This window comes from Zootoca vivipara, chromosome 10 (genome assembly GCF_963506605.1).
Source record: "Zootoca vivipara chromosome 10, rZooViv1.1, whole genome shotgun sequence".
Classification (NCBI taxonomy): domain Eukaryota; kingdom Metazoa; phylum Chordata; class Lepidosauria; order Squamata; family Lacertidae; genus Zootoca; species Zootoca vivipara.
In genome coordinates, this window is record NC_083285.1 from 67,693,579 (window position 1) to 67,720,915 (window position 27,337).

The 27,337-nt window shown below is 48.0% G+C and overlaps 1 protein-coding gene across 1 annotated transcript; it reads left to right on the forward strand.

Moving 5' to 3' along the window:
* Positions 1–1,111: 1,111 nt before the first annotated feature.
* On the forward strand, positions 1,112–27,286 carry COPG2 (COPI coat complex subunit gamma 2). The gene is made up of 24 exons (XM_035127363.2): positions 1,112–1,248; positions 3,270–3,322; positions 5,428–5,508; positions 7,252–7,323; positions 8,530–8,609; positions 9,237–9,312; positions 11,355–11,447; positions 12,584–12,670; positions 13,261–13,418; positions 13,680–13,813; positions 14,213–14,280; positions 14,737–14,925; positions 15,523–15,618; positions 16,836–17,079; positions 18,001–18,076; positions 18,953–19,056; positions 19,315–19,440; positions 21,060–21,122; positions 21,278–21,417; positions 22,677–22,848; positions 23,566–23,663; positions 24,974–25,112; positions 25,786–25,884; positions 26,741–27,286. The coding sequence occupies exons 1-24, from the start codon at positions 1,212–1,214 to the stop codon at positions 26,869–26,871; spliced, it is 2,616 nt and encodes an 871-aa protein (XP_034983254.2). The 5' UTR covers positions 1,112–1,211; the 3' UTR covers positions 26,872–27,286.
* The last annotated feature ends 51 nt before the right edge of the window (positions 27,287–27,337 follow it).

A 27,337-nucleotide genomic window follows, 5' to 3' on the forward strand; every position in this document is an offset into this window, starting at 1 on the left:
GACGAGTAAGTTTGTGAGTTCTTTAAAACTCTGCAGTAGGCTACCTGTTAGAGAGAGGGAGGGAGGAATAAAGCTGGCATGGTATGAAAGCAGGAGTCACCAACACTTTTAGGGTTGTGAGCACATTTACAAGCAAACATGGGCACGACACCTAAGCACACACTGCAACCTATTCAATTGCCCTGAAGCATCTAGTCTCCCCCCCCCTCCCCACACATACATTTTAACATGCCTTGAGCAAAGGACAGGTCCCACCTGTCAATTATGTTATGGCAGAGTGATGTCATGTGGTGGTCCTGTTCACCTGTCAAATTTGGCCCACAGTGAACAAAGAAGGTTCTCTGCCCCTGAACTTAGTAGGTCAGGACCCAGTACAGTGCTGTGGTCTAAGGTCTAAGTCACAGCTGCACTGCTACTGTCATATGTAGTAAAGAGAGAGAGAGAAAGAGAGAGAGAGAGAGAAAAGTGTCCCCAAATGAGCACTTGAGTTAAAAGTGGCTCCCATGTCTGAGAAATCTAAATGCTTATTTTGAGTCTAATTTCAGAAAGAGGTGGGGATCCCTGGGGGCTGCTGAAGAACTTTTGTGGGCAGATGCATACCTGTGGGTACCACATGGCAAACCAGATGGGCGGGGTATAATTAAATATAATATTATTTTTAATTGTTTTTTTTAAAAACAGGACACCAGCAGCCCCACAAGGTCTGTCTCCAGCCGAATTTGAATGTAAAAAAAGAAAAAGGAGCACAGCCTTATGAGCAAAGTTTTAAGTAAAGAGCCACTGGAAGCCAAAGGGTTTAATATTACCTAGTGACTGGAGAGTATGACGTCACCCCCAATTGAAATCCCACCTGCAGCTGCAAAAAGCCACTTCCCTCCTATTAGGGCCGCTGTCGCTTTAAGCTGCGTGCGGCTCGCTCGCTCCCCCTCCCATCAGCTGCGTAAGGGGCGTGGCTACAGATGCGCGAGCTGGGCGTGCCCTATGCAAATGAGACCAGTACTTCCTCCTCTCGACGGTCGGAGTCACCCGTCAGCTGTTTGAGGGAGAAGTATGGGCGTGGCTCCACTCGCCCTGATGGGCGGCCCCGCGAGCCAATGGCGTCCGCAGAGAAGTAGGCCTAGCGGGCGGGACTTCCTCCCCGGGCCGCGAGCGTGTAGGCTGAGGTAAGCGGGAGGAGAGCAGCTTACCCGGCCGCCGCCGCCGCCACTGCCATGATCAAGAAGTTCGACAAGAAGGATGAGGAGTCGGGTAAGAGAGCTTGGCGGAGGGGGGAGTCAGGCGCCGAGCCTCAAGCTGGGCCCGTTGCTAGGCAGGGAGGGCTGCCCTTTCCACGGGTGGGCCGGAAGCCCCGTAGCGGCGCCGGAGGGCGCTTGCCCCGCCCACTGCCTTGGGACGGTTTAAAAGTGGGGGGTGGGGTGTTCGGGCGCTACCACTTCAGAAAGAGGGAGGGGGGAGATGGTAGTGTGAAGAAGAGGTAGTGTGTACCAAAGGCCTCTTTCGGGGGTGGGCAGCCTGCGCCCCCTCCAGATTTTTCCACTGGCACCCCCCTTCGAGGTGGCACCCATGGTTCCCCCCGTGCCCCATCTTATCCTCACAACAGCCCCGCGAGGTAGGTGAGGGGGCCTGAGGGGAAGGTTGCCATTAGGCTGCGACCCTCGGATGAAGGGCGCCCTGTGGAAAGTTATTGACAACAAAACAAATAATTGTCTCCCAGCCCCGTGTCCAATACACAAGCGGCTATTTCTTCCAATACTGAAATAACAACAAAACAACAATGGGTTTATTGATTCTTATGTGTTTGTTTGTTATTATTATGTTTATTACAGTGATAACTTACAGTGTCTTTAAAAAAGTATCTGAAGAAGTGTGCATGCACACGAAAGCTCATACCAATGTCAAACTTAGTTGGTCTCTAAGGTGCTACTGGAAGGATTTTTTAAAATTTTGCTTCTACTACGGCAGACCAACATGGCTACCTACCTGTAACTAGTGGTAACTTGGTTCTCAAACTTATCCGTTCTGGAATTCCGTTCCAAAACCAAAGCGTTCCAAAACCAAGGTACGCTTTCCCATAGAAAGTAATGCAAAACGGATTAATCCGACTTTTAAAAACACCCCTTTGTTGTTGTTGTTTAGTCGTTTAGTCGTGTCCAACTCTTCGTGAGCCCATGGACCAGAGCACGCCAGGCACTCCTGCCTTGCACTGCCTCCCGCAGTTTGGTCAAACTCATGTTCGTGGCTTCGAGAACACTGTCCAACCATCTCATCCTCTGTCGTCCCCTTCTCCCGTCGTCCCCTTCTCCCTAAACACCCCTAAAACACCCATTTAACATTAAATTTACTAATGAGGCCATTGATCCATAAAATGAAAGCAAGAATATACTGTACTGTACTATAAAATAAATAAGACGGTATTGTAGGTGATAAAAATAAAAATTATTATTATTTTCTTACCTGCACTGATAATAATCATTGTTTGGATGGGGGGCTTTTATCCATTTCCACAGTCACACAATCAATCAATCAGCAGCTGAACTGGGTTTCACACAGTCATAAAAACAAATTAACCGAAAAAGTCTCAAAAATAAAAACGCAAAATGAATAGCAAAAACAAAAGCGCCAAACTTAATCGATTCCAGAAGTCCATTTGACTTACAAAATGTTCGAAAACCAAGGCACAGTTTCTGATTGGTGCAGGTGTCCTGGAAACAATAGCCGACAGCTGCATCGGACATACGGCTTCCGAATAACGTTCGAAAACCGGAACACTTACTTCCGGGTTTTCAGAGTTTGAGAACCAAAGTGTTTGAGAACCAAGGTACCACTGTATATTATATCACAGCGGTTTGCAGACAGCCTTGCCCAAGGGTCAACCCAGCGGGGGCTGCATGAGAGGTTTGCCATTACATTGTGCGTTTTTGTGGTTTTTGTACTGTGAACCCCACATGTTGTGTGCTATGTAAATATTTATTTAAATAAAACAAGTAACAGTCTCCCAGGGCTCCAAGCCTAACACATAAGCAGCTGATTTTAAAATAATAACAAAATAATACTAGTAAATTGTTGTTTGTTGGTTTGTTTAATTTTGCCACCTCAGTGTCCATAAAGATGTATCACAGCAGTTAACAAACAGTATTGGAAACGTTAAAACCAAACAGGGAAGCCCTGAGTTCCTCTGAACACAATTTAAAAACGATCTGCAGAATTGTCATAAAGGTATTTTGTGGCTAACATCTGGTGCCCTGCCAACATTGTGTTTTGTTTTTCAGGTAGCGGCTCCAACCCCTTCCAGCATTTGGAAAAGAGTTCTGTCCTCCAGGAGGTATGACTACACCTTTCTATACATCCCTCATTCCAGGATTTCCCAAATTTGGGTCTCCAGCTGTTTTTGGACTACAGTTCCCATCATCCCTGACCACTGGTCCTTCTAGCTAGGCATGATGGGAATTGTAGTCCAAAAACAGCTGGAGATTCAAGTTTGAGAAAACCAGCCCTATAAGATCTCTCTTTTTTTGAAATCAAGTTTGGAATTTGCAGGCTAGAGTCTGTGGCTGTCTAGGGCTCTGATTCTCTTGGGGGCCACTGTAGGTCCACTGAGTCTCTGCAACCTCTCTTTTTGTGGCTGCCAAAGATGTGGCTGCACCTTCCTTTGGAGTGTCTGGAAGCAGCTGGCATCTCAACCCCTTAAAGAAAGATGGCAGCCTGAGCTGGAATGGGTACATGGGATGGATAAGAGGGCAGATCTATTCAGCGTGAACTGATTTACATGAATCTCAGGCTTGGACATGTGAAGCACAACAATGGGTATGCCATGGGGTGCTAAATGGTGTCAGAGAGCCTAGCCTTGTCTTATTGCACCTTGGGCATCTCTGTACAATTGGGATGTTGCCTCCCTGCAGAGTTTCTAAAATATCTTGTAACAGGGATAAGTGATGTGTGGTGCAAGAAACCTCCCCTTTCTTGGAGGCTCTAGAACAGGCATCCCCAGACTTCGGCCCTCCAGATATTTTGGACTACAATTCCCATGATCCCCAGGTAAGAGGACCAGTGGTCAGGGATGATGGGAATTGTAGTCCAAAACATCTGGAGGGCCGAAGTTTGGGGGTGCCTGGTCTAAGTGGTGTGCCATATAAAAAACAAAGAAACGATATCCTTGAAATATAAATATAGCCCAGAACCAATAGAACAGCAATATAAATTATAATTGCATTCTATTATTATTGTTGTTGTTATTGTTATTATTATTATTATATTTATTTGTTTGTACCCCGCACATCTGACTGGGTTTGCCCAGCCACTCTGGGAGGCTTCCAACAAAAATTTGAAATACATTAAAATGTCACACATTAAAAAACTTCCCTGAACAGGGCTGCCTTCAGATGTCTTCTAAATGTCAGGTAGTTATTTATCTCTTTGACATCTGATGGGAGGGTGTTCACAGGGTGGGTGCCACTACCGAAAAGGCCCTCTGCCTGGTTCCCTGTAACTTGGCTTCTCGCAGCGGCAGAATACCCCCGGCTTGTGAGCAAACATCATTGGGGAGTCTTATGAAAAACGACCCCTCTTTGTCCTTAAGGTACGCTTCATGTCTGTGCATTGAAACGCCGGGGGGGGGGGCTGTGTGCGAATACTGCCTCCCAAGGTCTGAGGTTGGCTGCTGTATAGCTTCCGATATTTTGACAGGAGGGATTAAACACGTCGATTTCATGTTAACTACTACATCAGGCATCCCCAAACTTCGGCCCTCCAGATGTTTTGGACTACAATCCCCATCTTCCCCGACCACTGGTCCTGTTAGCTAGGGTTCATGGGAGTTGTAGGCCAAAACATCTGGAGGGCCGCAGTTTGGGGATGCCTGCTCTAGAAACTGCATCCTTAATGCAAAAGGATACACTTGTGTGCAGATACCTTGGGTCTTGGGTTATAACCTTGCATTGGCTGCTGGGCAGTAGAAGCATGCCACAAACTCTGGTGCTTCATGTCCTTGCATCCAGGGCAGAGGCTTGTGCTTCCTGTGAGCTTGGCTCTGCACCAGCATTGACTCCCATCAGGGACCCGAGTTCATGCCAGCACCTTGCCTAATGAAGCTTTCTGGGTTTATTGTGAATAGAGCTGCCTTCAGATCCAGAAGGAAACAGTGGGTCATATTCAACAAAATCATACCATTAGTACAAGAGTTTCTCTTGGTGCAATTTCCCTTCCCTCTCCTCTTGCTCTAAATCTGCTCCAGAGGATTGGGGGAACCCCCAGAACAGATTCAGGGAAAGGAAAAGAGGGAGAAGTTATTTTGTGCAGCAGCCCGAGGTCTTTGCTGCATATTGGTTCCCCACCCCCCATTTTGTTGAAAAGGAATTTTAAGGAACTTCAGAATGAAAATTCCTAATATCCGTCTTTGTTGACTGCACAATTCCTGTTACTTTTGAATAGGCGCGGATCTTTAACGAAACCCCCATAAATCCAAGAAGATGCCTGCATATACTTACCAAGATCCTTTACTTGCTGAACCAGGTAAGTACAGCTGCTTTTGTGCAATTGAGTTGCAGCCTTTGGCTAATGAGGAAACATGAGTAGAGGCGGGAGTATAAGTTAGTGTTAGGCTACCTGCTTTGCATGCAGAAGATCCTAAGTTCAGTCCTGGGCACCTCCAGGTAGGGTTGAGAGAAACCCCTCCTGAAACCTTGAAGAACCACTGCTAGTCAGTGCAGGCAGTACTGAACTAGATGGGCCAGTGGTCTGCTTTCATATAAGGAAGCTTCTTCCTATGCTGGGGATCGAACCTCCTGTGGCTCAGGGTTAGGGTGATAAAGTGAAAGGAACTGCCACCACCCATGTATTATGGCCCTAAGAACATAAAAAGCCAGCAAATGCTTCAATCTTACTATTGTTCCCTCCTTGGTCTGGTAGATGCCCATGCAAGCATGTTTAGCATCAGCAAATGGGTGGGATAATTTTATTCAAAAAAGAGACACAACAGCAATTTTTTTTTTAAAAAAACCCTCTTCCGTTAGATTATATTTTAGATAATTAATTTCTTCTAAGTATTTGATACCCACTCTTCTGTCCCAAGGACTCCCTGACGGGCTGTATTTATTTTCAGAGCCCAGAAGGTTATAGTGGATTGGTGCTCCCTCTTTTGTCACGGGAAGAAGACCCAGGCCCAGGGGAGGCATAGCTTAGTGGCAGAGCACCCTGCCTGGAACCTCTAGATAGGGTTGGGAATGTCCCCTGGAGAGCTACTTCCTCTTAGCGTGCATAATGTTGCAAATAGATGGACAAGAGTTTGACTCTGGTTAAGACAGCTTCCTCTCTTCCTACGGAGGCAGGAAGCCTACCATTCCCTGAGCTGATCCCAGACATCTCTTGGACACTGTGCAGTGGCTCTTACTCCATTCTCCTTGACTTGTCAATACACTTTTTGTTTATTTAAGGATTATACCGCTTGATCGAATCCCCATGATGGGGTGAGCTCCCGTTGTTCAGTCCCACCAATTCCTGCCCACCTAGCAGTTTGAAAGCACGTCAGAGTGCAAGTAGATAAATAGGTACCGCTCTGGCGGGAAGGTAATCGGCGTTTCCGTGTGCTGCTCTGGTTCGCCAGAAGCGGCTTAGTCATGCTGGCCACATGACCTGGAAGCTGTACGCCAGCTCCCTTGGCCAATAATGTGAGATGAGCGCCGCAACCCCAGAGTCGTCCGCGACTGGACCTAATGTTAGGGGTCCCTTTACCTTTACCGCTTGGTATAATAATGATCTCTTAAGCAGTTTACATGAGAACAAGAAAAAATATGAACCAGAACATTAATCATTCCCTAAAAACTTGGTAAAGAGAAAACAGCACTGTATATCACAAATAAATAGGGTTGCCAGACTCAATAGTGGACAGGACTTCTGTGCCTTTAATTGCCCTGCTCTCTTTTGAGTCTGATAACCTTAAAGAGAAACCAGCAGACCCTTTGTTTAATTTCCAAGCAAAGGGTCTGCTGGTTTCCCTTTTAAGGTTTCCAGTCTCAAAAGAGAGCAGAGCAATTAAAGGCACAGAAGTCCTGTCCACTATTGAGTCTGGCAACCCTACAAATAAAACTGCACAGTTTATAAAACAAACTTGCTAATTAGGAAGAGTTTGGAAAGGCTAATGTGTGTGGGATGGGGAGGCCAAGATGAGCATGGCTGAAAGTGATCTCTGGAGCTAAAAGCAGGTCTTAGTGGAAGACTGGCTTAATTTTTGTCACATATTAATTCTCTTCTCTCTAGGGTGAACATTTTGGAACAACAGAAGCCACAGAGGCCTTCTTTGCAATGACAAGATTGTTTCAGTCAAATGATGTAAGTTTCCAATGTTCCAGGAAAGGGGTTTCCCCTCTTCCTATGTCTCTGGTTGCATGATGGGCCATGGAAGATTGGGGGGGGGGATTTCTTGTGTGGGATGCAAAGCAGCTTTGAATTTTGCCCCAAAATGTAAAAGGCAGCAGTACAGATTAGGTGGTAGAAAGTTGTTTCTTTTTTCTTGACTGGGACACAATGTAGATCCGTCTCAACAGTGTTGCATAGTCGCAGTGCCCGCTCCCAGTCACCAGTCTAGCTGCCGCATTCTGGATTAGTAGTAGTTTCCAGGTCACCTTCAAAGGTAGCCCCACATAGAGCGCATTGCAGTAGTCCAAGCAGGAGATAGCCAGGGCATGCACTACTCTGGCGAGACTGTGGGCAGGCAGGATCATAGGCGGTGTACCAAATGGAGCTGGTAGACAGCTGCCCTGGACACAGAATTAACCTGCACCTTCCATGGACAGCTGTGAGCCCAAAATGCCCCTCAGGCTGGTCCTTCAGGGGCATAGTTACCCCATTCAGGGCCAGGGAATTCCCCACACCTGCCCACCCGCTGTCCCCCAGAAATAACTACTACTACTACTTAGTATTTATACCCCGCTCATCTGGCTGGGTTTCCCCAGCCACTCTGGGCAGCTCCCAACAAAATATTAAAAACACAATAAAACATCAAACATTAAAAACTTCCCTAAACAGGTCTGCCTTCAGATGTCTTCTAAAAGTCGGATAGTTGTTTATTTCCTTGACATCTGAAGGGAGGGTGTTCCATAGGGCGGGTGCCACCACTGAGAAGGCCCTCTGTCTGTTTCCCTGTAACCTCACTTCTCACAGGGAGGGAACCACCAGAAGGTCCTCGTAGCTGGACCTCAGTGTCCAGGCTGAACGATGGGGGTGGAGACTCTCCTTCAGGTCTATGGGCTGAGGCCGTTTAGGGCTTTCAAGGTCAGCACCAACACTTTAAATTGTGCTCGGAAACATACTGGGAGGAACAGTACTTCTGTCTTGTCAGGTTTCCCCCTCAATCTGTTAGCTGCCATCCATCCTCTAACCACCTCCAGACACTCGCACAGGTCATTCAGCACCTTCACTGGTTCTGGTTTAAATGAGAGGAAGAGCTGGGTATCATCATACCTTTGATGAGAGTTGATGTTCCCATGGCTAACTTCCTGGGGGGTGACAGTTACTGTTATCTTGCTCTTTCCACAGCAAACGTTAAGGAGAATGTGTTACCTTACCATCAAAGAGATGGCCAACATTTCGGAGGATGTCATCATTGTCACTAGCAGGTATTGATGTTCTTGTTTCAATGAGTAGTAACTCTTGAGTCTTTTCCCAGGCATTTGGTTGGGTGTGGAGGATCTGGCTCCAGTCAGTAAGATTTAAGTCCCTCCTATCATGTTATGGTGTGAACTCTGTTTTGCCACCTCTAACCACCGTTTCACAAATCATGTGAAATTGGACTTGCCTTTGGCACTGAGTGCCCCTTGTGTTTGCTTCCTGGTGAGTTGGCTGACTAGTACAATATACGCCAAATGCGGTCCTTCCAGACATTGCGGGACTCCAAATCTCATCAGCCCCACCATAATGGGAGTTGCACTACAAGAACATCTGGAATGGTGCAGGTTTCACTTCCCTGGTATTTGCAATTGCATCTTGGTCAAATGTAGACTTTATATTTTTACGTGTGCAGTTACAGCCTTGGGGGTCGGGTGGGGTGTGTATCTGTAAGCTGCTGTAGGGGTAGGAAGTGTCTCACATTTAAATTGACCTGCTAGTGCCAGACAAAAGAGTGGTTGCTCCAGTTTGTACCAGTTGAAGCCTCCAGACTGTCTTCAAGGGCTGCCCCAGAATTGAAGCCAAGTCCACCTGTTTTCTACAAAAGTGTTGACAGAAGTTTGCCTTAACTCTTCTAGCCTGACCAAAGACATGACTGGAAAAGAGGATGTGTACAGAGGCCCTGCCATCAGAGCCCTCTGTAGAATCACGGATGTAAGTATCAAATTCTTCAGCCATGAAAGGTGTCTTGCTGTACCCATTTTTAATGCCAGGTGTTCTCTCTCACACATTCCTAGAATGATTTCCCCTGATCCCTGTCCTCCAAGCCATTCTTTCCCCAGTGACCACATGTGGTCACTGTAACCATTTGTTTAAGTTTAGTGCTGTCTGTTTTCCAGCAAATGGGTTGGAGTTGAATAGTAATGTGATGATTACCATTATTCTGATGGTAACCTGAACATCTGAGCTTTCATTGGCTGTTCCGCTCCCCCTACAGCTGTGTACAGACAGTAGCAGGAGAGAGCAGTTGCTCATGTAGAGCTCCGTCAGTTTTATGAATGGGATATAATAATAATAATTATAATAATAATATTTTTTTATTTGTGACCCAGGCACTCTGGGTGGCTTCCAAAAAAGATTAAAAATACATTAAAATGTCACACATTAAAAAATTCCCTGAACAGATACTAATGGGTTTTCTCACCTATACAAATATCATACTAAGCTTGGCACATTAGCCCGTGTTGCCTACTCAGCGTAGTACAGTGGTACCTCGGTTTATGAACACAATTGGTTCCGGAAGTCTGTTCATAAACCGAAGCGTTCATAAACCGAAGCAAACTTTCCCATTGAAAGTAATGGAAAGTGGATTAATCCGTTCCAGAAGATGAAAAGAACCCCTAAAACAGCAATTTAATCCCCCCCCACATTTTTCGGCCTTTCCTGGCCCTGGGGCTTCGGGCAGCCAAGCGTCCTTGGCGCGACAATGCAGCAGCGGGGCGAAAGGCTGAGGCTCTTCGCCTCGCAAGGTCCCTCTCCCCTCAATTCTCCTTGTTTGGAGTGGCGGTGGCGGCCTTCTCGGCGGGTTCCGGGCTTCCCTCGCCCTCTCCTCCACTGCACCGGAGTTCCATTGAGCACGTTGCCCTAGGCCACGGGGCTCTGGGGCTGCTCCCGGCCAATGGCCGGGTGCCGATGGTCGGGCGCTGGCTCCGATCCCGGGCTTGTGCGTTCGCCGGGGGTGTGTGACGACCCCTCAACTGAGCCACTGGGCTCCCCAAGCTTCCCCCACCTCTCGTGGGATGGCGGTGGTGGACTCCACGGCTCGGGGCCGCTCGGAGGGCGTGGACACGCCAGCTGCTTTGCTGGATGTCGGGAGCGCTTCCCCCCAGCGGCCTCGAGCTGCGGAGTTCGCCGCTGCCGCCCCACGAGAGGTGGATTGCTGGATGTGGCGGCGGCGAACTCCGCGGCTCGAGGCCGCTGGGGGGAAGCGCTCCCGACATCCAGCAAAGCAGCCGGCGTGGCGCATCCTCGCGCCAAGGACACTCGGCTGCCCGAAGCCCCAGGGCCAGGAAAGGCCCAGAAACGTGTGAGTGGGGGGGAAGGGAGAGGCCTTGGGAGTGCTTCCGAAGCTGCGGAATGCTCCGGGCCTTCGCGGAGCCATAGGAATGCCTCCGCAGCTGCGGCCCAGTCTTCAGGCCTTCGCGGAGGCCTCCGTAGGCCTCAGACACCTCGGTTTACTTACTTCCGGGTTACAGTCATTCGTAAACCGAGGTGTTCGTAAACCGAGGTTCCACTGTACTACAATTTTGCTTTTTATGGAATGTTTTTCCTAAATGTTAAAACTTATTAAAACCAGCCAGATGGGTGGGGTATAAATAATAAGTTGTTGTTGTTGTTACCACCGCCTGGTGTTATTTTTAAACAATAAATGGTGAGAAAGGGTTAGGGGGTGTTTCAGGAAGAATGGTGGGAGGCTATGAAAAGAGCGGTGGAAGAAAGTGCAGAGCCAGATTCTTGACCTATTGAACGCTGGAGCTCTTTGCAGACACTGTTTCCATGCATGAGGACTAGAAGCTTTTATTTTAAAATGGAAAGTGAGCTAGTTAGGAATAGATACCAGGTATCAGGTTCCGCCTGAACTTGGAGAACAGAAGCAATCCCAAGAAGATAACATTCTCTGTGTTGGTATCTCTGGCGTCTCTGTGTGTTGGTACCTCTTGTTCTCTTTCTCTTTCTCTCTCTCTCTGGATTCCCAGGGCACCATGCTGCAGGCCATCGAGAGGTACATGAAGCAAGCCATTGTGGACAAAGTCCCCAGTGTCTCCAGTTCAGCGCTGGTGTCCTCCTTAGTAAGTGAAGGAATCTCTTTGCTGTCATCCGCTTGGATTAATTACATTCAGGGACTGGGCAGACCCGAGCAGCTCAGACTTGTCGATATCTTGGCCAGGCCACCTTCTGCATCTTTCTTTATTGGCTTGGCCATGTTGCACACTGTCTTTTGCTTTCTGGGTCCTTCCTGCCCTGCCCAATTTTGCAGCAAGGTGCTTTGCTGGGAACCACTGACATTCTCAATGCCTGGCTGGGATTCCTGCCACCACCCTCCTCCCTTGCTCCAGCAGAAATTCCAACTCTCCCTCGCTGCCCCAGCTTTGCAGGATTTTAAAATACGAGAAAAGCAAACCCTGAAAGAAAATGTTGCCGACTAGTTGCTAAACCTCCTTCTCCACAGTTTACATACGAAGCTGCCTTATACTGAGTCAGGCCCTTGGTCCATCTAGCTCAGTTCTTTCTACACTGACTGGCAGCACCTCTCCAGGGTTTCTGGCGGAGGACCTTCCCAGGCCTACCTGGAGATGCCAGGAATTGAACCTGGGACCTTCTGCATGCAAAGCAGATTCTCTACTGTTGAGCTACAGCTCTGGCATTCTCTAATACTGGGTTTGCCAGTGTGGTGCCAATAATTGCCCTGAACTGGCTCCATATTATTAATATTAATTTTATTATTTATACCCTGCCCATATGGCCACTCTGGGCGGCTTCCAACATATATAAAAACATAATTTAAGAACTTTCCTGTACAGGGCTGCCTTCAGCTGTCTTCTAAAAGTTGTGTAGTTCTTTATCTCCTTGACATCTGATGGGAGGGTACCACTGCTGAGAAGGCTCTCTGCCTCTCCGCCCTCCCCATAAAGGTGAAAACGGAACTTGGAAGAGGGGCGCTTCTCCCCACTTCCTCTTTCAGCTCCGTGTGCTTTTTGAAGGTCGGGTGCAGCCCCTGCTTTTGGGACGGCAGCAGGCAAGTGACCTGCTCCAGAAAAGACCTTCCTAAAGTGTAATCGTTGTCCTTCTGATCTCTTCAGCCACAGTAATATGCTACTTGGTTTAAACTACCAGCTAAACAGGTTGGTACCTGCTAAACTTGGTTGGTAGACGTGCCAAGACAGGAGCAGGGCTAGTATCATTGATTCTTGGCCATTATTTCTAGCACATGATGAAGATCAACTATGATGTGGTCAAACGGTGGATCAATGAAGCCCAGGAAGCTGCTTCCAGTGACAACATCATGGTGCAGGTACGATGCTCCCACCTTCCTTGAATACATGCTTTTAGCACTGCAGGTGATTTGAATTGGCTTTGTGCAGTTGTAATACATGATGTGGTTAAATAACAGAAACACTCCCCCCCCCAAACTTCCAGAGGAGGCTTTGCGTTAGTCTGCTGCAGCAAGTACAGTCGTATCTTGGTTTTCAAACGCCTTGGTACTCTGACGTTTTGGCTTCCGAATGCCGCAAACCCGGAAGTCACTGTTGCGGTTTGCGAACTGTTTTTTGGAAGTTAAACATCCAACAGGGCTTCCGTGGCTTCCGATTGGTTTCAGGAGCTTCCTGCAGCCAATCAGAAGCCGCGTTTTGGTTTCCGAACATTTTTGGAAGTCAAACGGACTTCCACAACAGATTCCAAGGTTTGACTGTATCCCTGTGGCACCTTAAAGATTATAACACATTTTATTATAGCATAAACTTTTGTGGATTGAGCCTATTTTTTTATTTAAGTACTTCAGAGTAGCTTCAATTGAAAAAGCAATCATATCTAGTTATATTTAGCACAACAGTAATCATGGATTTATTCCCCCCCCCAATTATCTCCCCACTGACCTGCCAGTACCATGCCTTAGGGCTGCTCTACCACCTTCGGAAGAACGACCGCCTCGGTGTTTCCAAGATGCTGAATAAATTCACTAAATCTGGGTTGAAATCCCAGTTTGCATACTGCATGCTGATTCGGATTGCCAGCCGGCTGCTGAAAGAGTCTGAGGAGGGGTAAGCGTGTTTGTGTGTCAGGGCTTTTAGCAGAACAGCCACACTCAATTCCTGCAGCACCATAAAGGTGCAAATAGAGTCCATTTCAGACTTTCTCTCTATGGCTTCAAGGTCCTCAGGAGATATTGAAACTGCTGGATAATGTTGTGCTCAGGGCTGCATGTGAGGGCACGGCAACCTGGGATTGTAGCTGCAATTTCAGAGAGCAGCAGCTGTCAATTCTGACAAATCCTTAAAGGCAGTTTCCTTTCTCTCTGGCAGGCATGACAACCCGCTGTTTGATTTCATTGAAAGCTGCCTGCGGAACAAACACGAGATGGTCATTTACGAGGCTGCCTCCGCCATCATCCATCTCCCAAACTGTACAGCCAGGGAACTGGCACCGGCTGTCTCAGGTGAGCCTCAGGAAGGCGTGACCTTCGCCAAGAGCAGTCCCCCCCCCCCAATCCTGGTGCCCTCCAGATGTTTTGGACTACAACTCCCATCAACCTGGCAGGGGCTGATGGGAGTTGTAGTCCAAAACATTGGAAGATCTGGGGAGGCTGATATGGCAAGTATTTCCAAAGGGCAGAAATGCCTGCTGGCTACCGTGGGAGAATGAATCTTTCAGCTTGCTCTCATCCACCTAAAGTTTGAAGGGGCTGAGATTATTGTTCCCTCTGTCCTAGCGCTGGCTGCTCTGGCTTGCGCTCCTGTTCAGGAGTTGCTAGGGACTGGCCCTAGGATCTTGGGTGCACAGAGTGGTAAAAGTTCCTGGGATTGTGCCCTCACACGTGACTTCTTTTTCGTTTCAGTGCTGCAGCTCTTCTGTAGTTCTCCCAAGCCTGTCCTGAGATACGCCGCAGTCAGGACCCTCAACAAGGTAAGCATTCCAAGGCACCTTGTGCATCCTAGGGGTCCTTATCCGAAACAGGTGGCTTGTCAGACTTTTCCAGTGGGTTTTTACTGTTTTCCTCCCCCTCCCCGCAAGCTGAGAAGGGGGCTCCTGTTGGGACAGTGGGCCTGTTGTTGCTGGTCTTCGTGGGGTGGGCAGCAAATTCTTGACCCGGTAACCTCTAGGACAGGCCCTGGGTAACTCTGCTCCTCATGCAATTTTAGCTACAACCATAAAACCAAAATACTATGTAAAATCCAGCAGTTTCGAGACAGGACGCAGAGGTGCGTGATCAAAACAATTTCTTAAGAATCAAGAGAAGCTGGTCTCAGCAGCGGGTGTCTCATTGGCCACGCCCTATTCATTGGACCCCTGGACTGCTGCTGTACAATTCTTCCATTCAATAAGCTGTTCTGGGTTGCCAATGTCCAACTGCCCTTCCAGGTGGCGATGAAGCACCCGTCGGCAGTAACTGCCTGCAATTTGGACCTGGAAAACCTGATCACGGACTCGAACCGCAGCATTGCCACTCTGGCCATCACCACCCTCCTGAAGACGGGGAGCGAGAGCAGCGTGGACAGGCTCATGAAGCAGATTTCATCCTTTGTGTCCGAGATATCGGACGAGTTTAAGGTGAGGCGATATCCCGTCTGCCCTTCAGCCTGTGGAGTTCTTAGGCAGAAGGAGTTCCTAGCTGGCAGGGTGACCTTCATCTCCCTGGAGTTGGGCAGTGGTCCTGGGTTCGGTGAGAGCAGGAATCAAAGCTTTTCAGAATCTACAATAAGAGAACACTCATAGTTTGTGAGCCTAGCCAACATTCAGCATTAAACAAAACCAAGGATCGTTTGGGAACCAGAATACAGTGGAACCTCGGAAGCCGAATGCCTGTAAACTCGAACATTTCCGCTCCCGAACAATCGAACACCGGAAGTGATTGTTCTGGTTTTCGAATGATTTTCGGAAGCTGTATGTCTGCCGCGGCTTCTGATTGGTTGCAGGACGCTCCTTGGAAGTTGAACATTTTGGAAGTCAAATGGACTTCCGGAACGGGTTCCGTTCAACTTCCAAGGTAACGACTGTATTGTTTTTGTTTTATGAAATTATTTGTTTCCTGCCCTTCGGCCCTCACAAGGCCAAAGTGGGCCAAAGTGGAATCAAGGCTGTCCATGGCCTGTAGAGATCTTTGCTGGAATGCAGGTACTGATGCCCTTCACTCTTTTGCTTTAACAGGTGGTGGTGGTCCAAGCCATCAGTGCCCTGTGCCAGAAGTATCCGCGGAAACACAGCGTCATGATGACCTTCCTCTCCAACATGCTCCGGGATGATGTAGGTTGTGCTGCCTGCCTTGTGTGGGGCAACCGGCAAAGCATATCAGCATAACACTCATATTTTGGTGAAATACAGTTAGTGTATCCAGTAGCTATTTTCATGCAGGCTAAAAGGTTGCTCTTGATGTGAGGTTGCCCCAGTGTGACATTGACCCAGCATTTCTGTATCATGGAAACTTCTTTTCCCAAAGAGGCCTCCATGGTCAGATTGGAGGAACCTCACATCCTTGAGACCTTCTGCTTTTGGTATAAGCCTAGGACAGGGGATGGTCGTGGTGGAGATTAATAAGTAGGGCTTGTGGCAAGAGCAAACATATTAGCCTTTGAACTATCTGAAGATCAAGGATGTTCTTTTTAGTCCCTGTAAAGTTTCATTTTTTTCTGGTTATCTGTTGCACTAGATTATTTGCTGCACAAGAACAAAGGAATTTAGATACTGTTTCACCACGGACAGCTAACAGTCTGAGAAGCCCCCCCCCCCGTGTGTGTCAATCAAGCACAGTGGAAACTCAGTATTCAGAGTCTGCAAGTAGCTGGCAAAGAAAAATATTCTGTGCTAGGATATAGTAAACCTCAGATCTTTCCCATTGGGAGCGCGTTCAATGCAGAAATGATGGGTATTTTTACTTGCGATAAATATGATGGTGGGAACTGGACTTTCAGAGGCCGTTCCAGACCATCCCTCTTCCTAGTCGTTGCCTGTGGCTGGTCACAGTTGGCTCACATACCAGTTTTCCCTGTTCCTGCTTTGGGACTCGTTTCTACGACTTAGAATCGACCAAACAACACTTGACAAATTTTGGTCACCTCGTTGGTTTGGCATATGGACAAAAAATGACAGGAAGTTTTTTTTAGAAAAAAGCCCACCACAATGAATTTAGTTTTGCCTCCTTACTTCTCGTTCGTTTTTCCCCAATCATTTTTAAAAATCCGAAATATCTTATCTGTTAGGGCAAGAATTTCTCTGCTCTTTTTGTTTGATTCTGCCCGAGGACCCTCTTGCCCCCTTGTTTCCATTAAAAAAACAACATTGCGAACTGCAAGTTGCTCTTGCCCTTGCAGATGTGGGGAATCCCTAAGAGGGTGTGCATAAAGTGTGTTCCTCCATTGATTAAGTGCATTTGGGAATAGGGTCTAAGCAGGATGGATGGATGTCTGGGGTAAGGCTGGTCTTCCAAGCCCCCTTTGACTTGTGCCTTTCCACCCCCTCTGCAGGGTGGCTTTGAGTACAAGCGAGCCATCGTCGACTGCATCATCAGCATCATCGAGGAAAACCCGGAGAGCAAGGAACCCGGCTTGGCCCACCTCTGCGAGTTCATTGAAGACTGCGAGCATACGGTGCTGGCCACCAAGATCCTCCACCTGCTTGGCAAGGAAGGGCCCAGGACCCCCTCCCCTTCCAAGTACATCCGATTCATTTTCAACAGGGTGGTGCTGGAAAATGAAGCTGTGAGGGCCGGTGAGTTGGCAGACTCCAAACCTGTCTTTGCTACGTAGCCAAGAAGGGGAAGGGAGCAGGTCTTCCCGGGGGAGGCTGCCATGGATGGGGCCTTTGGGTCCATCTGGCTTCATCCCAGAGTTGAATACATGCCCCAGATCCTCTAGCTTAGCAATACTGTTTGTAGGAGGCCCAGGTGCTGCTGTGTAAAGATAAGCTTGGCTTTTTGTTGGGAAGGCTAAGGGAGGAAGAGGCCAAGCTTCAGTCGTGAATTTTAAAGGTGAGGAGCTGTTGCTGCTGTTTATTAGATTTATGTACCATCCTTTATCAAAAGATCTCGGGGCGGTTCACAAGATAAAAACACAATAAATAGTTAAAACAAAAGCAACAAAACAATAGCCTGGCGCCTAAAGATATGTAATGAAAGTGGCAGACGAGCAGTCCTGGGGAGAGCATCCCGCAAACGGGGAGCCACTGCAGAAAAAGGCCCTGTTCTCGTGTTGCCACCCTCCGAACCTCTCGAGGAGGAGGCACATGAAGAAGGGCCCCAGATGATGGACACAGAGTCCAGGTTGGTTTATATGAGGAAAGGCGGTCCTCGAGGTATTAAGTGTGTGAGCCTATGTGGAGAGACCTAAAGCAACCACAGGATAATAGCTTACTGATCCAGGTAAGCATCAGCAAGAATTTGAGGAAGACGAAATCAGCAATGCTTCTGAATACCAGTTGCTGGAAACCACAGGAGGGGAGAATGCTCTTGTCCTCAAATCCTGCTTGTGGGTTTCCCACAGGCATGTGGTTGGTCACTGTGAGAACAGGATGCTGGACTAGATGGGTTGTTGGCCTCATCCAGCAGGCTCTTCTTATGTTCTTATACAAGTGGGAGAAGTCTTTGAGGCAATCTGGTCCCCGTTATCTACAGACTCTTGTTTTCTTTCACAGCTGCCGTCAGTGCATTGGCAAAGTTTGGGGCCCAGAATGAGAACCTCCTTCCCAGTGTCTTGGTGCTCTTGCAGAGGTGAGTTCAAAGCCAGGGAAGAGACTTTCAAGGCATGTTCTTACCTGTCCCTTGAGCGTTAGATTCCATTGTGGCATCTTGGAAACAGCCATATAAGGGGCTGTTTGCCCTCTTTGGCATCTGTGAGGGCTGAGCTCAACTGCGGTAGAAAGCAGGCATCTTAGTTCACCTTTAATTCACTTTTGTTTTTGTTTTTTTTAACAAATCACCTGCCATAAAGATAAATATACCGCTGCTGTAATATTGCAAAACTATATCCAGCTCTAGGTGGAAATTCGAAAAGCTGGTAAGAAAAGGGAGGGGGAACTCTTCCATGTATAGGTGTAGAAAAAGTAGGGGTGGGATTCTTGCAGGAAATATAGTGGGCTTGACCGTGGAGTCCCACCCCATCAGTGTTTTAGCCACACCCACTTAGCAAGCCACTCCCCCGGTCTTCACGCCCTTTCTTCAAAGCTACGAAGTAGAAAAAGGGAGTTGAGCTCTTGACCACCAAAGCTTGCCTTCCCACTCTCTTAGAACCTGTGATGCAGCTGTGATTCCTGAATTGCAAGGGGCTGGACTAGGTGGGCTTTGGGGGCCCTTCCAACTCTACAGTCCTATGGAGCAGGGTTCTCAGGGCTCTGCATGTGGACCTGGGCCCCGGCCCCTCTGTCTTTTGGAAACAAGGACTACCTCGGCATCTGAGAACACACACTTAAAAGCATTCGTTGGAAACTCCCAAAAATCTGATAATTTATTGCTGTGCTTTTTTATTTTTGGTGGGAGGGGACCGCCCTGAAAAACGCTGGTGCCACGTGCCTGGCAGTGGCCGTCCCCCCTTTACCAGCCTTCAAAGGCTTCTTCCTTTCGCTGACTCTCCCCTCCTTTGCCATGCAGGTGCATGATGGACAGTGACGATGAGGTCCGTGACCGAGCAACCTTCTACCTGAATGTGCTGCAACAGAGGCAGCTGGCTCTGAACGCTGCATACATCTTTAACGGTTGGTGCCGGCTGGGAAGGGCGGATCTGCACCTGCGAGTCCTAAAAAAGAGTGGGGGGGGAGCAGGGGCCGTTGGTTAAGAACTGGAGACATTTGCAGGATATCCAGGGAATAGCCACACCTCTTGGGGCTGCTCTTGACAATGGATAAAGCTTTGGTGTTGGGTACGTCTATTGGCCCTTCCCCACCCCAGCAAATCGGGCCTCTGAGCCCCACGTGATCCTTCCTTGAACACCTTTCACCCCTCCCTCTTTGCAGGCTTGACTGTCTCTATTCCCGGCATGGAAAAGGCCCTGCACCAGTACACCCTGGAGCCCACAGAGAAGCCTTTTGACATGAGGTCTGTGCCTCTGGCCACTGCCCCCACCTTTGAGCAGAAAGCAGGTAAGAGGCAAAAACAGGCTTAAGTGGGGAGGACGTCTGCTCCAGATGTGGAACCCCACTGCCATAACTGCGTGCGGTGCCCACCTGGGTGCCAAGTGGCGTGATGGGGACATCCAAGAACAGCACCCTTTAGAAATGCTGTGAGCTTTCCACATCTTGAATGTTTATTGGGCGCACGACCAAAAGTTTGGTATATGTAGATATATATTTAATCTGACCATGGTTAATCTTGCAGAATACAGTGGTACCTTGGTTCTCGAACTCAATCCATTCTGGAAGTCCGTTCAGCTTCCAAAACGTTTGCAAACCAAGCCACGGTTTCTGATTGGCTCCGGAAACAATGCCAACAGCCGAAATGGATGTTCAGCTTCCGAAAAACACTTACGCCTGTGTTTGCGATGTTCTGGAGCTGATTTGTTCATCAACTAAGCCGTTCGGGAACCAAGATACCTCTGTAATGGTCTGTACAGGTTCTGACATTAATGTTCTGTTCTGTTCTGTTAAGTACTTACAGGTGAAACTCGGAAAATTAGAATATCGTCGAAAAGTGCATTTATTTCTGTAATGCAACTTTTAATTTTTTTATTTTTTTTATTAATTTTTACAATTGCTTTCTTTTGGAAATTCCACAGTAATAAAACAAATAGTTACAATAATACAAAAATAAACAAAACTAAACATTGATATTGTTGTGTTGTTTAGTCGTTTAGTCGTGTCCAACTCTTCGTGACCCCATGGACCATAGCACACCAGGCACTCCTGTCTTCCACTGCCTCCTGCAGTTTGGTCAAACTCATGTTCGTAGCTTTGAGAACACCGATATTACATTTCATTAATTACATTCCATTTATAATTGACCCGCCTAACGACAAATAATTACAATTACAACAAATAAAGGCATGACATATCTTGCTTTGCATGTCATGCATCTATCTCATATATTGGTTTCACCTTTTAAGTTGCATTACTGAAATAAATGCACTTTTCGACAATATTCTAATTTTCCGCGTTTCACCTGTATGTACTGCCTTTCAAGGCCAAGCCATCCCAAAGCAGCTTACAAAAGGTAGTTTTTCGTACAAATGGAGCTTCATGCACACAGACTCTGTTGCAGCTCTTCTCCAGGCAGGATGGAGAGTTGCCTAAGTGCTGCTTCCTCCCCTCTTTATGGCCTCTGAAGTGGCAGATGGAAGCAGGAATGGGTCTGGAGGGCTCTCCACCAGAGCTGTGTCCAGTCACAATGGATACATACAATGTACTGTCTTTTCCATGCTCGTTTGGAGAAAGCTATCCAGTGTTAAAACACTGTGTGTTTTAAGCAATTTTAACCCAATCCCTGCCTGGAGCCTGTGGCAGGCACAGTTTGGAACTTTGTACATGCCATGGGTCTGGAGTGGATTTTTTGCATGTTATGCCTGGAGTCGCCAGAGTGGCTCCTGGACGCCCACATGAGCCTGCAAAAGGCCTTCCCTGCCACGTAGTAAAATAAGCTGCAGTGTGTGTGATGCCCAGGACAACTTTTCTGGTCTGCAGTCATGCCCACATGCTCACACCTCTGCATTATGGATTTGTCTCAGACATCTTGGCTGAAAAATTTTAATGGCTGTTTCTTGTTTCAGAGATTGCCCTGGTGGCCAACAAGCCTGAGAAAATGGCTCCTTCGCGGCAGGACATATTCCAAGGTAATAAAAGACCCCAGAGCCGCGCTCTTAAAACTTGGAGAGCTGCAGAAGGTTGTGTTTTAACTGCATTTGCCATGGCAGTTTGCAAGGGGGCGGGGGGGGGGAGAGAGAACATGTTGTCGCCCTGTAAGCTGAGCCTGTTTCTTCCCCTTTAGAACAACTGGCTGCCATTCCAGAGTTCAAGAATTTGGGCCCTCTCTTCAAGTCATCCGATCCAGTGCAGCTGACCGAGGCCGAGACGGAGTATTTTGTCCGCTGCATCAAGCACGTCTTCTCAGATCACATTGTCTTCCAGGTACAAGAAGCCTCGGTGTTGTTGGCAGAGGGCACAGAGGATGTTAGCTGCAAGTTAAACCCCATCCATGCCACATGCCCTGGAAAGGAATTTTTGGTGCTTCTTTCTAATCTCAACCTTCTGTAGGCCACTGTAGTAAAAGTGCTGAACTCTGATTCAGAAGACCTTCAGGCACTTGCTCAGCTGCGAAGCTCTTTCTGGCAGGCTTTGGGCAGTCATGCGCTCTCAGCGTAATGTACCTCACGGGGTTCTTAGGGGGGATTTTAAAAAATGATGTTACTTTTACGGAGGAAAACACGATTGGGGTTTGCACTGTTGTCTCAGGTGACAAAAGATCCTTGGCTCTGGAATAGTTATCACAGAGGTCGGCAACCTAATCCGAGGATGAGCCGGGTGACGCTTTGTCTGTTGGAGGATGGGCCAGAGTGTGTGTTCCGGGTCGGAGGAGTGGCTGTGCCCATGCACAAACACTTTTTCTGGCTCTCCAACCCGAAAGTGCACCGGAAATAGCGTGTGCACATGCGCACAGGCGCCATCAACTTGGAAGTCGGTCCCTGTGCTGCGCCGGTAAGAATGGGCGGCGGCGGGGGGGGGTTGCCATGTGCCTTAGGTTGCCGACCCCTGAGTTATCACTTCATGCCTTTTGACCACTTGTGTCCGCTGTGGAGAAAGGCCACAGCTCTTCTGAATGCATTTTCCCAGCAGGGCTGAGACGGAACCCCTGCCCGAAATCCTCAAAAGCAGCTGTCTGTCAGCCAGTGTATTTACTGATTCATAAAAATATTTATATACCGCTTTATCATAAAAATACATCTCACAGCAGTTTATAACAATATAAAAACGCAGGTGATAAAATCACAAAAAGTTAAACACAAAATGAAATTGAAAGCAAACGTCAATAGACCATTGTGGGTGGGTGGGATGTACTTTAATAGAATCCTAGAATTGTAGAGTTGGAAGGGATCCCAGGGGCCATCTAGTTCGACCCCCTTCCACGCAGGAATCTTAGTTGCCTGTGCAGGCCTGGCGGAACAGGAAAGTTTTCAGCAAGCGTTAAAAACATCTGCCTTTCCGAGATGTTTTGATCCACACTTCCCACAAGCCCTGTGGCCGTGCTTGCTCAGGCTGAAACATCTGGCAGGCATCAGATTGGAGAAGGTTTGCGAAGTGTGCTTTGCTTGAGCCCTGGAGAAAGGGCAGCAGAAGAGAAATCCAGGCCACAAGCAGCTCCTCAGCTTGTTTCTCCCCCCTCTCTCTAGTTCGACTGCACAAACACCCTCAACGACCAATTACTGGAGAAGGTGACTGTGCAGATGGAGCCTTCCGACGCCTACGACGTGCTCCGCTGCATCCCCGCCCCCATCCTCTCCTACAACCAGCCAGGCATGTGCTACACACTTGTCCAGCTGCCCCTGGACGACCCCACAGCAGGTATGCTGCTTTTTCAGTTTACCAAATCCAAACAGAAACTCTTAGGGAAACAAAAGATGTCTCCCGCTTGATATCAATTTCATGATGGATTTTAAAATGGTTCTTATTCTTTGCATGGTTTATTTTTAGTCTCTGGGTAATTTTATGAACGTTGCTTAGAAATGTTAATCACAGAATCGTAGAGTTGGGAGGTCCCCCGAAGGTTATCTACTCCAACACCCTGCAATGCAGGAATCTCAACTAATAATAATAATAATTTATTATTCATACCCCACCCATCTGGCTGGGTTTCCCCAGCCACTCTGGGCGGCTTTCAACAGAATATTAAAATACAATCTATTAAACACTAAAAGCTTCCCTAAACAGGGCTGCCTTCAGATGTCTTCTAAAAGTCTGGTAGTTGTTTTTCTCTTTGACATCTGGTGGGAGGGCATTCCACAGGGCAGGCGCCACCACCGAGAAGGCCCTCTGCCTAGTTCCCTGTAACTTGGCTTCTCGCAGCGAGGGAACCACCAGAAGGCCCTCGGTGCTGGACCTCAGTGTCCGGGCAGAACGATGGGGGTGGAGATGCTCCTTCAGGTCTACTGCACCGAGGCCATTTAGGGCTTTAAAGGTCAGCACCAACACTTTAAATTGTGCTTGGAAACGTACTTGGAAACGGGTTTTCCTCGGAGCAGCTCTCCCTCTTAACAAGGACTCCTTTCTCCCTCGCCCCAGTCGCATGCACTTTTAGCTGCACAATGAAGTTCACTGTGCGAGACTGCGACCCTCACTCTGGAGTGCCGGACGAGGACGGCTACGACGACGAATATGTGGTAAGCGAGCCCAGGGCAAATGTTCTGTGGGCAGGGCTGAGCAGGAGGAACGGGCTCATTTCCACCCTGGAGATTTGCATAAAAACCTGTCTTTGATGCCTCTGACTGTTTTTAAAATAAGAAACACGCACACAATAGTAGTCTGGGCTACCTACTATTCACATTCTGTAAGAAATGATTGTGTGGGGGGGAAACTTATTCAGTAGACTCAAATCCTCAGCTAACTTCACAGACCTAACCAGGCTACTTCCCTCGAAGTCTGAGAGTTATGGAAACTGGCTTCCCTCCTCCCACATGACCCACCCCAATGTTTAAGATCAGCCGCTGTGAGGCCTTGCTTCAAATCATCAGCTGTACCCCCCTGGAACACCTCCTAGTGGGATGTTCCTTTGTCTCCTTTGTTCTGTAAATAAGGAAAGACTTTTTCACATGTGGGAGATGAGCACACTTCATTGTGCTACTCATTTCCCGCTGTTCTTACCTTTCTTAGTGGGAAGAATTTTATACTGATTTTAAAGTGTTTAATTGTGCACTGCTTTCACTCAGCAATGTAGAAAAGGGGTGTATAAATCTCATCATTATTAGTGCTTTTTCTATTAAAAAAATGTTTAGGGGTACTCTCATTTTGATTCAAGAAAATCACAATTTTATAGTTCAAATGAGGAAAAATACAGTAAATGGACAAAAATACAAAGATTCCCAAAATGTTTAGGGGTATGCGTACCCCTGTGTCCCCCCAGAAAAAGCACTGATGATGATAATGATGCCCTTCTTCATATGATCTTAGGCAGTTCGCAAAATAAGATACAAGATAAAAACACAAGTAAAAACCGGTAATTAAAACAGCAGAACAATAACCCCCATTTCCCATTGGCTGTAGAATATTAATCAGCACTGTAGTTTGAAAGCACACTGGGATTTTATCTTTTCTGTCAAAATCCTGGCATTCTGGATAACCTGCACTTGTGGCCATTGAACACATATGGAGGCCAGTATCAAAGAGCTCTCTTTGGGCTCATCCCTGCCAGTCTTGCTCCCACCTTGGCCAGCCATTGCGTGGCTTTCTTGTTTCCAGAGGAAGCAGATTTCATGCCAGTAGTAGGAGAGGAGAGGAGGCACGCATGGGGCAGCCCCTTCTTTGGTGACTTTGGGTTGCTGACACTTTCTTCAGCCTGAAGGCTGCCAGCGGATCATACCGAGGCCAAGTGCTGTATCCATCTTTGCAACAGGCCGATGTGGGTGAGCTTGCTCTCCTTTGCATCTTGAGGGTGTTTCCCGACCCTGAGGACTAACCTCCTTTTCTTTGCCAGCTGGAGGATCTTGAGCTGACTCTGTCCGACCACCTCCAGAAGGTCTTGAAGCCCAACTTTGCAGCTGCCTGGGAGGAAGTTGGGGATGACTATGAGAAAGAAGAGACCTTCGCTCTCAGCACTATCAAAACCCTGGACGGTGAGATACGGCAGCTTTTCCCCAGAGAAGACGTGAGACCTAAGATTGCATGTTAAACCCAATTTTAGGGGGAAAAAAACATTCCCAGGCTCCCAAGTGTCTTCTAAATAAGACAACTTTTTAGCTTTTGCGTACATAGGATTCAAGAAAATGCAAGGCTGTTCTTTTAGCTAAGAGAAGAAGGGTTATTCTAGATCTCCAGTTGTCAGAAGCAACTCTGACTTCCCCACTTAACAAGGTAGCCAGAGGCAAGATGTTTAACTCATGCACCTGCCTTGTATGAAAAAGATCCCTGGTTCAATCCCCTCTCTCTCCAGCTAGGGCTGGATGATACCCTTGTCTGAAGTCCTGGAGAGCTGCTGCCAGCCAGTTTCCCAAACTTGGGTGTCAGCTGTTTTTGGACTACAACTCCCATCATCCCTAGCAAGCAGGACCAGTGGCAAGGGGTGATGGGAATTGTAGTCCAAAAACAGCTGGAGACCCAAGTTTAAGAAATCCTGGTGTAAGACAGTGGTGAGCTAGATGGACAGTTGCCTGACTCTTGTCTAAGACGGCTTCCTAGGATCCTGGGGTGACTAGCTGCTACTTTGAAAGATCCCCTTTGGATCTGACCACGCAGCCGAGACAACGCATGACTAACCCCAGGTCTTCTCAAAACCTCCTCTGAATGCAGAAGCTGTCAGCAACATTGTGAAGTTCCTGGGCATGCAGCCATGCGAGAGATCCAACAAAGTGCCTGAGAACAAGAATTCACACACGCTCTACCTGGCCGGTAAGAATTAGCCGGAGGGGGGGGAGGGCGCGATTCAGTGGTGACTGGGCATCCTGTGGCTGAAATGGTGCCACCCCACGAGAATTAATGGCACTGGAGTTGTCCTGTCCCAAGAACAGCAGCAGGGACCTTCTGTGAAGCACTTCTCTCAGGAACAGCAGTCATTCTCATCCAGCGATAGGCATCACTCAGCATAGAGCTGGAAGTGGCTTTAAAAGCTGCCCCTCCTCTCCGGGATCACTTCTACCCATATGCTTGTCTAGGCTGCTCTTTAAAGGCCTTCAGAACCAACAGCTCAAGGGTTATATAACTAGTTAACAAAGCGCTTCTCTAATAGCTAGGCTAAGTATTTTTGGCTGTGGGTTGTGAGTCAGTTGCCTTGGTGTTTGTAGGCGCAGAACAGATTTTTACCTTAAATGCAGAACCAGGTCTCAGAATCTGGTCGTAGTTACACAGTGCAGCATAAGAGAAACTGCTGTGTTCTCAGCAGCTGTCTAGAAGAACAGTGCAACTTTTAAGAGTTGGCATTCTTTCCCCACACTTCCTTACTCCTTTTTTTAAAAAAGGTCTGAGCTTATGGGCAGGGACTGTAAAAGGAGATAAGGCATCTTTGACCATCTCGATGTAACTGGATTCCCAACCCCCACCAGTCTTGGCCACTGGCCCCACTGGCCTGGGGAGGATGCGAGACCAGCCACATCTGGAAGGCAGGAAGTTCCCCATCCCTGCTCTGAATCCCCTTCATTCCTTGCCTGGACGATTGCAACTTGTTAGTATTTCTGCAGGAAAGGATGTGAGCAGGCCTGGGCCAGTGGGGCTGAGTGCCACCGCAGTAACTCTCCTTGTCTGCCTCCAGGTGTTTACAGAGGCGGCTCGGATGTGCTGGTGAGGTCCAGGCTCGCTCTGGGAGATGGTGTGACTATGCAGGTGACTGTCCGGAGCACAGAGGAAACTCCCGTGGACGTCATCTTGGCTTCTGTCGGTTAAGAGTCATGGCAGCTCATTCTGGGAGTCAACTCACCCTCTCGCCACCTCCTGCCTCAAAGGCACTCCTGGGACCTACAGTCCTGCATGCCTCTTTCGTTTTCTCTCCTCTCGGTCAGCAGTTTCCGTGGCAACTGGGGGGGCCGGCAGCCACCCTGCCTTTTCTTCCACACCACTGGAGCTGGGCATTCAGCCCCCTCGCCCACAAACGCCCCCAGCTCCACCTCTGCATTCCTGTAATAAATTATTCTCTTTCTGTGCTGCCCATAGGGGCAGAAAAGCTGTTAGAAGATCTTTTTTTAAAAAAGAAAACTTTTCTTGAATGGACTTTTATTAACAGGAAAATAAACATGGGCTATCCTAATACTGATGCATCTTTTCCTCCCAACTTGTGCTGTTTAATAAAATACATTCTGTAGTAACTGTCTGCCAAATACTGTGGTGTTTCATGTGCCCCTTTTACAGAGCA

Bases quoted from the DNA above. Each gene is read 5' to 3' on its own strand.
- COPG2 (XM_035127363.2), top strand. From the start codon at position 1,212: ATGATCAAGAAGTTCGACAAGAAGGATGAGGAGTCGG. The intron at 13,419-13,679 runs GTAAGCGTGTTT...TCTCTCTGGCAG, and splicing joins CTGAAAGAGTCTGAGGAGGG to GCATGACAACCCGCTGTTTG. The intron at 13,814-14,212 runs GTGAGCCTCAGG...TTTTCGTTTCAG, and splicing joins ACTGGCACCGGCTGTCTCAG to TGCTGCAGCTCTTCTGTAGT.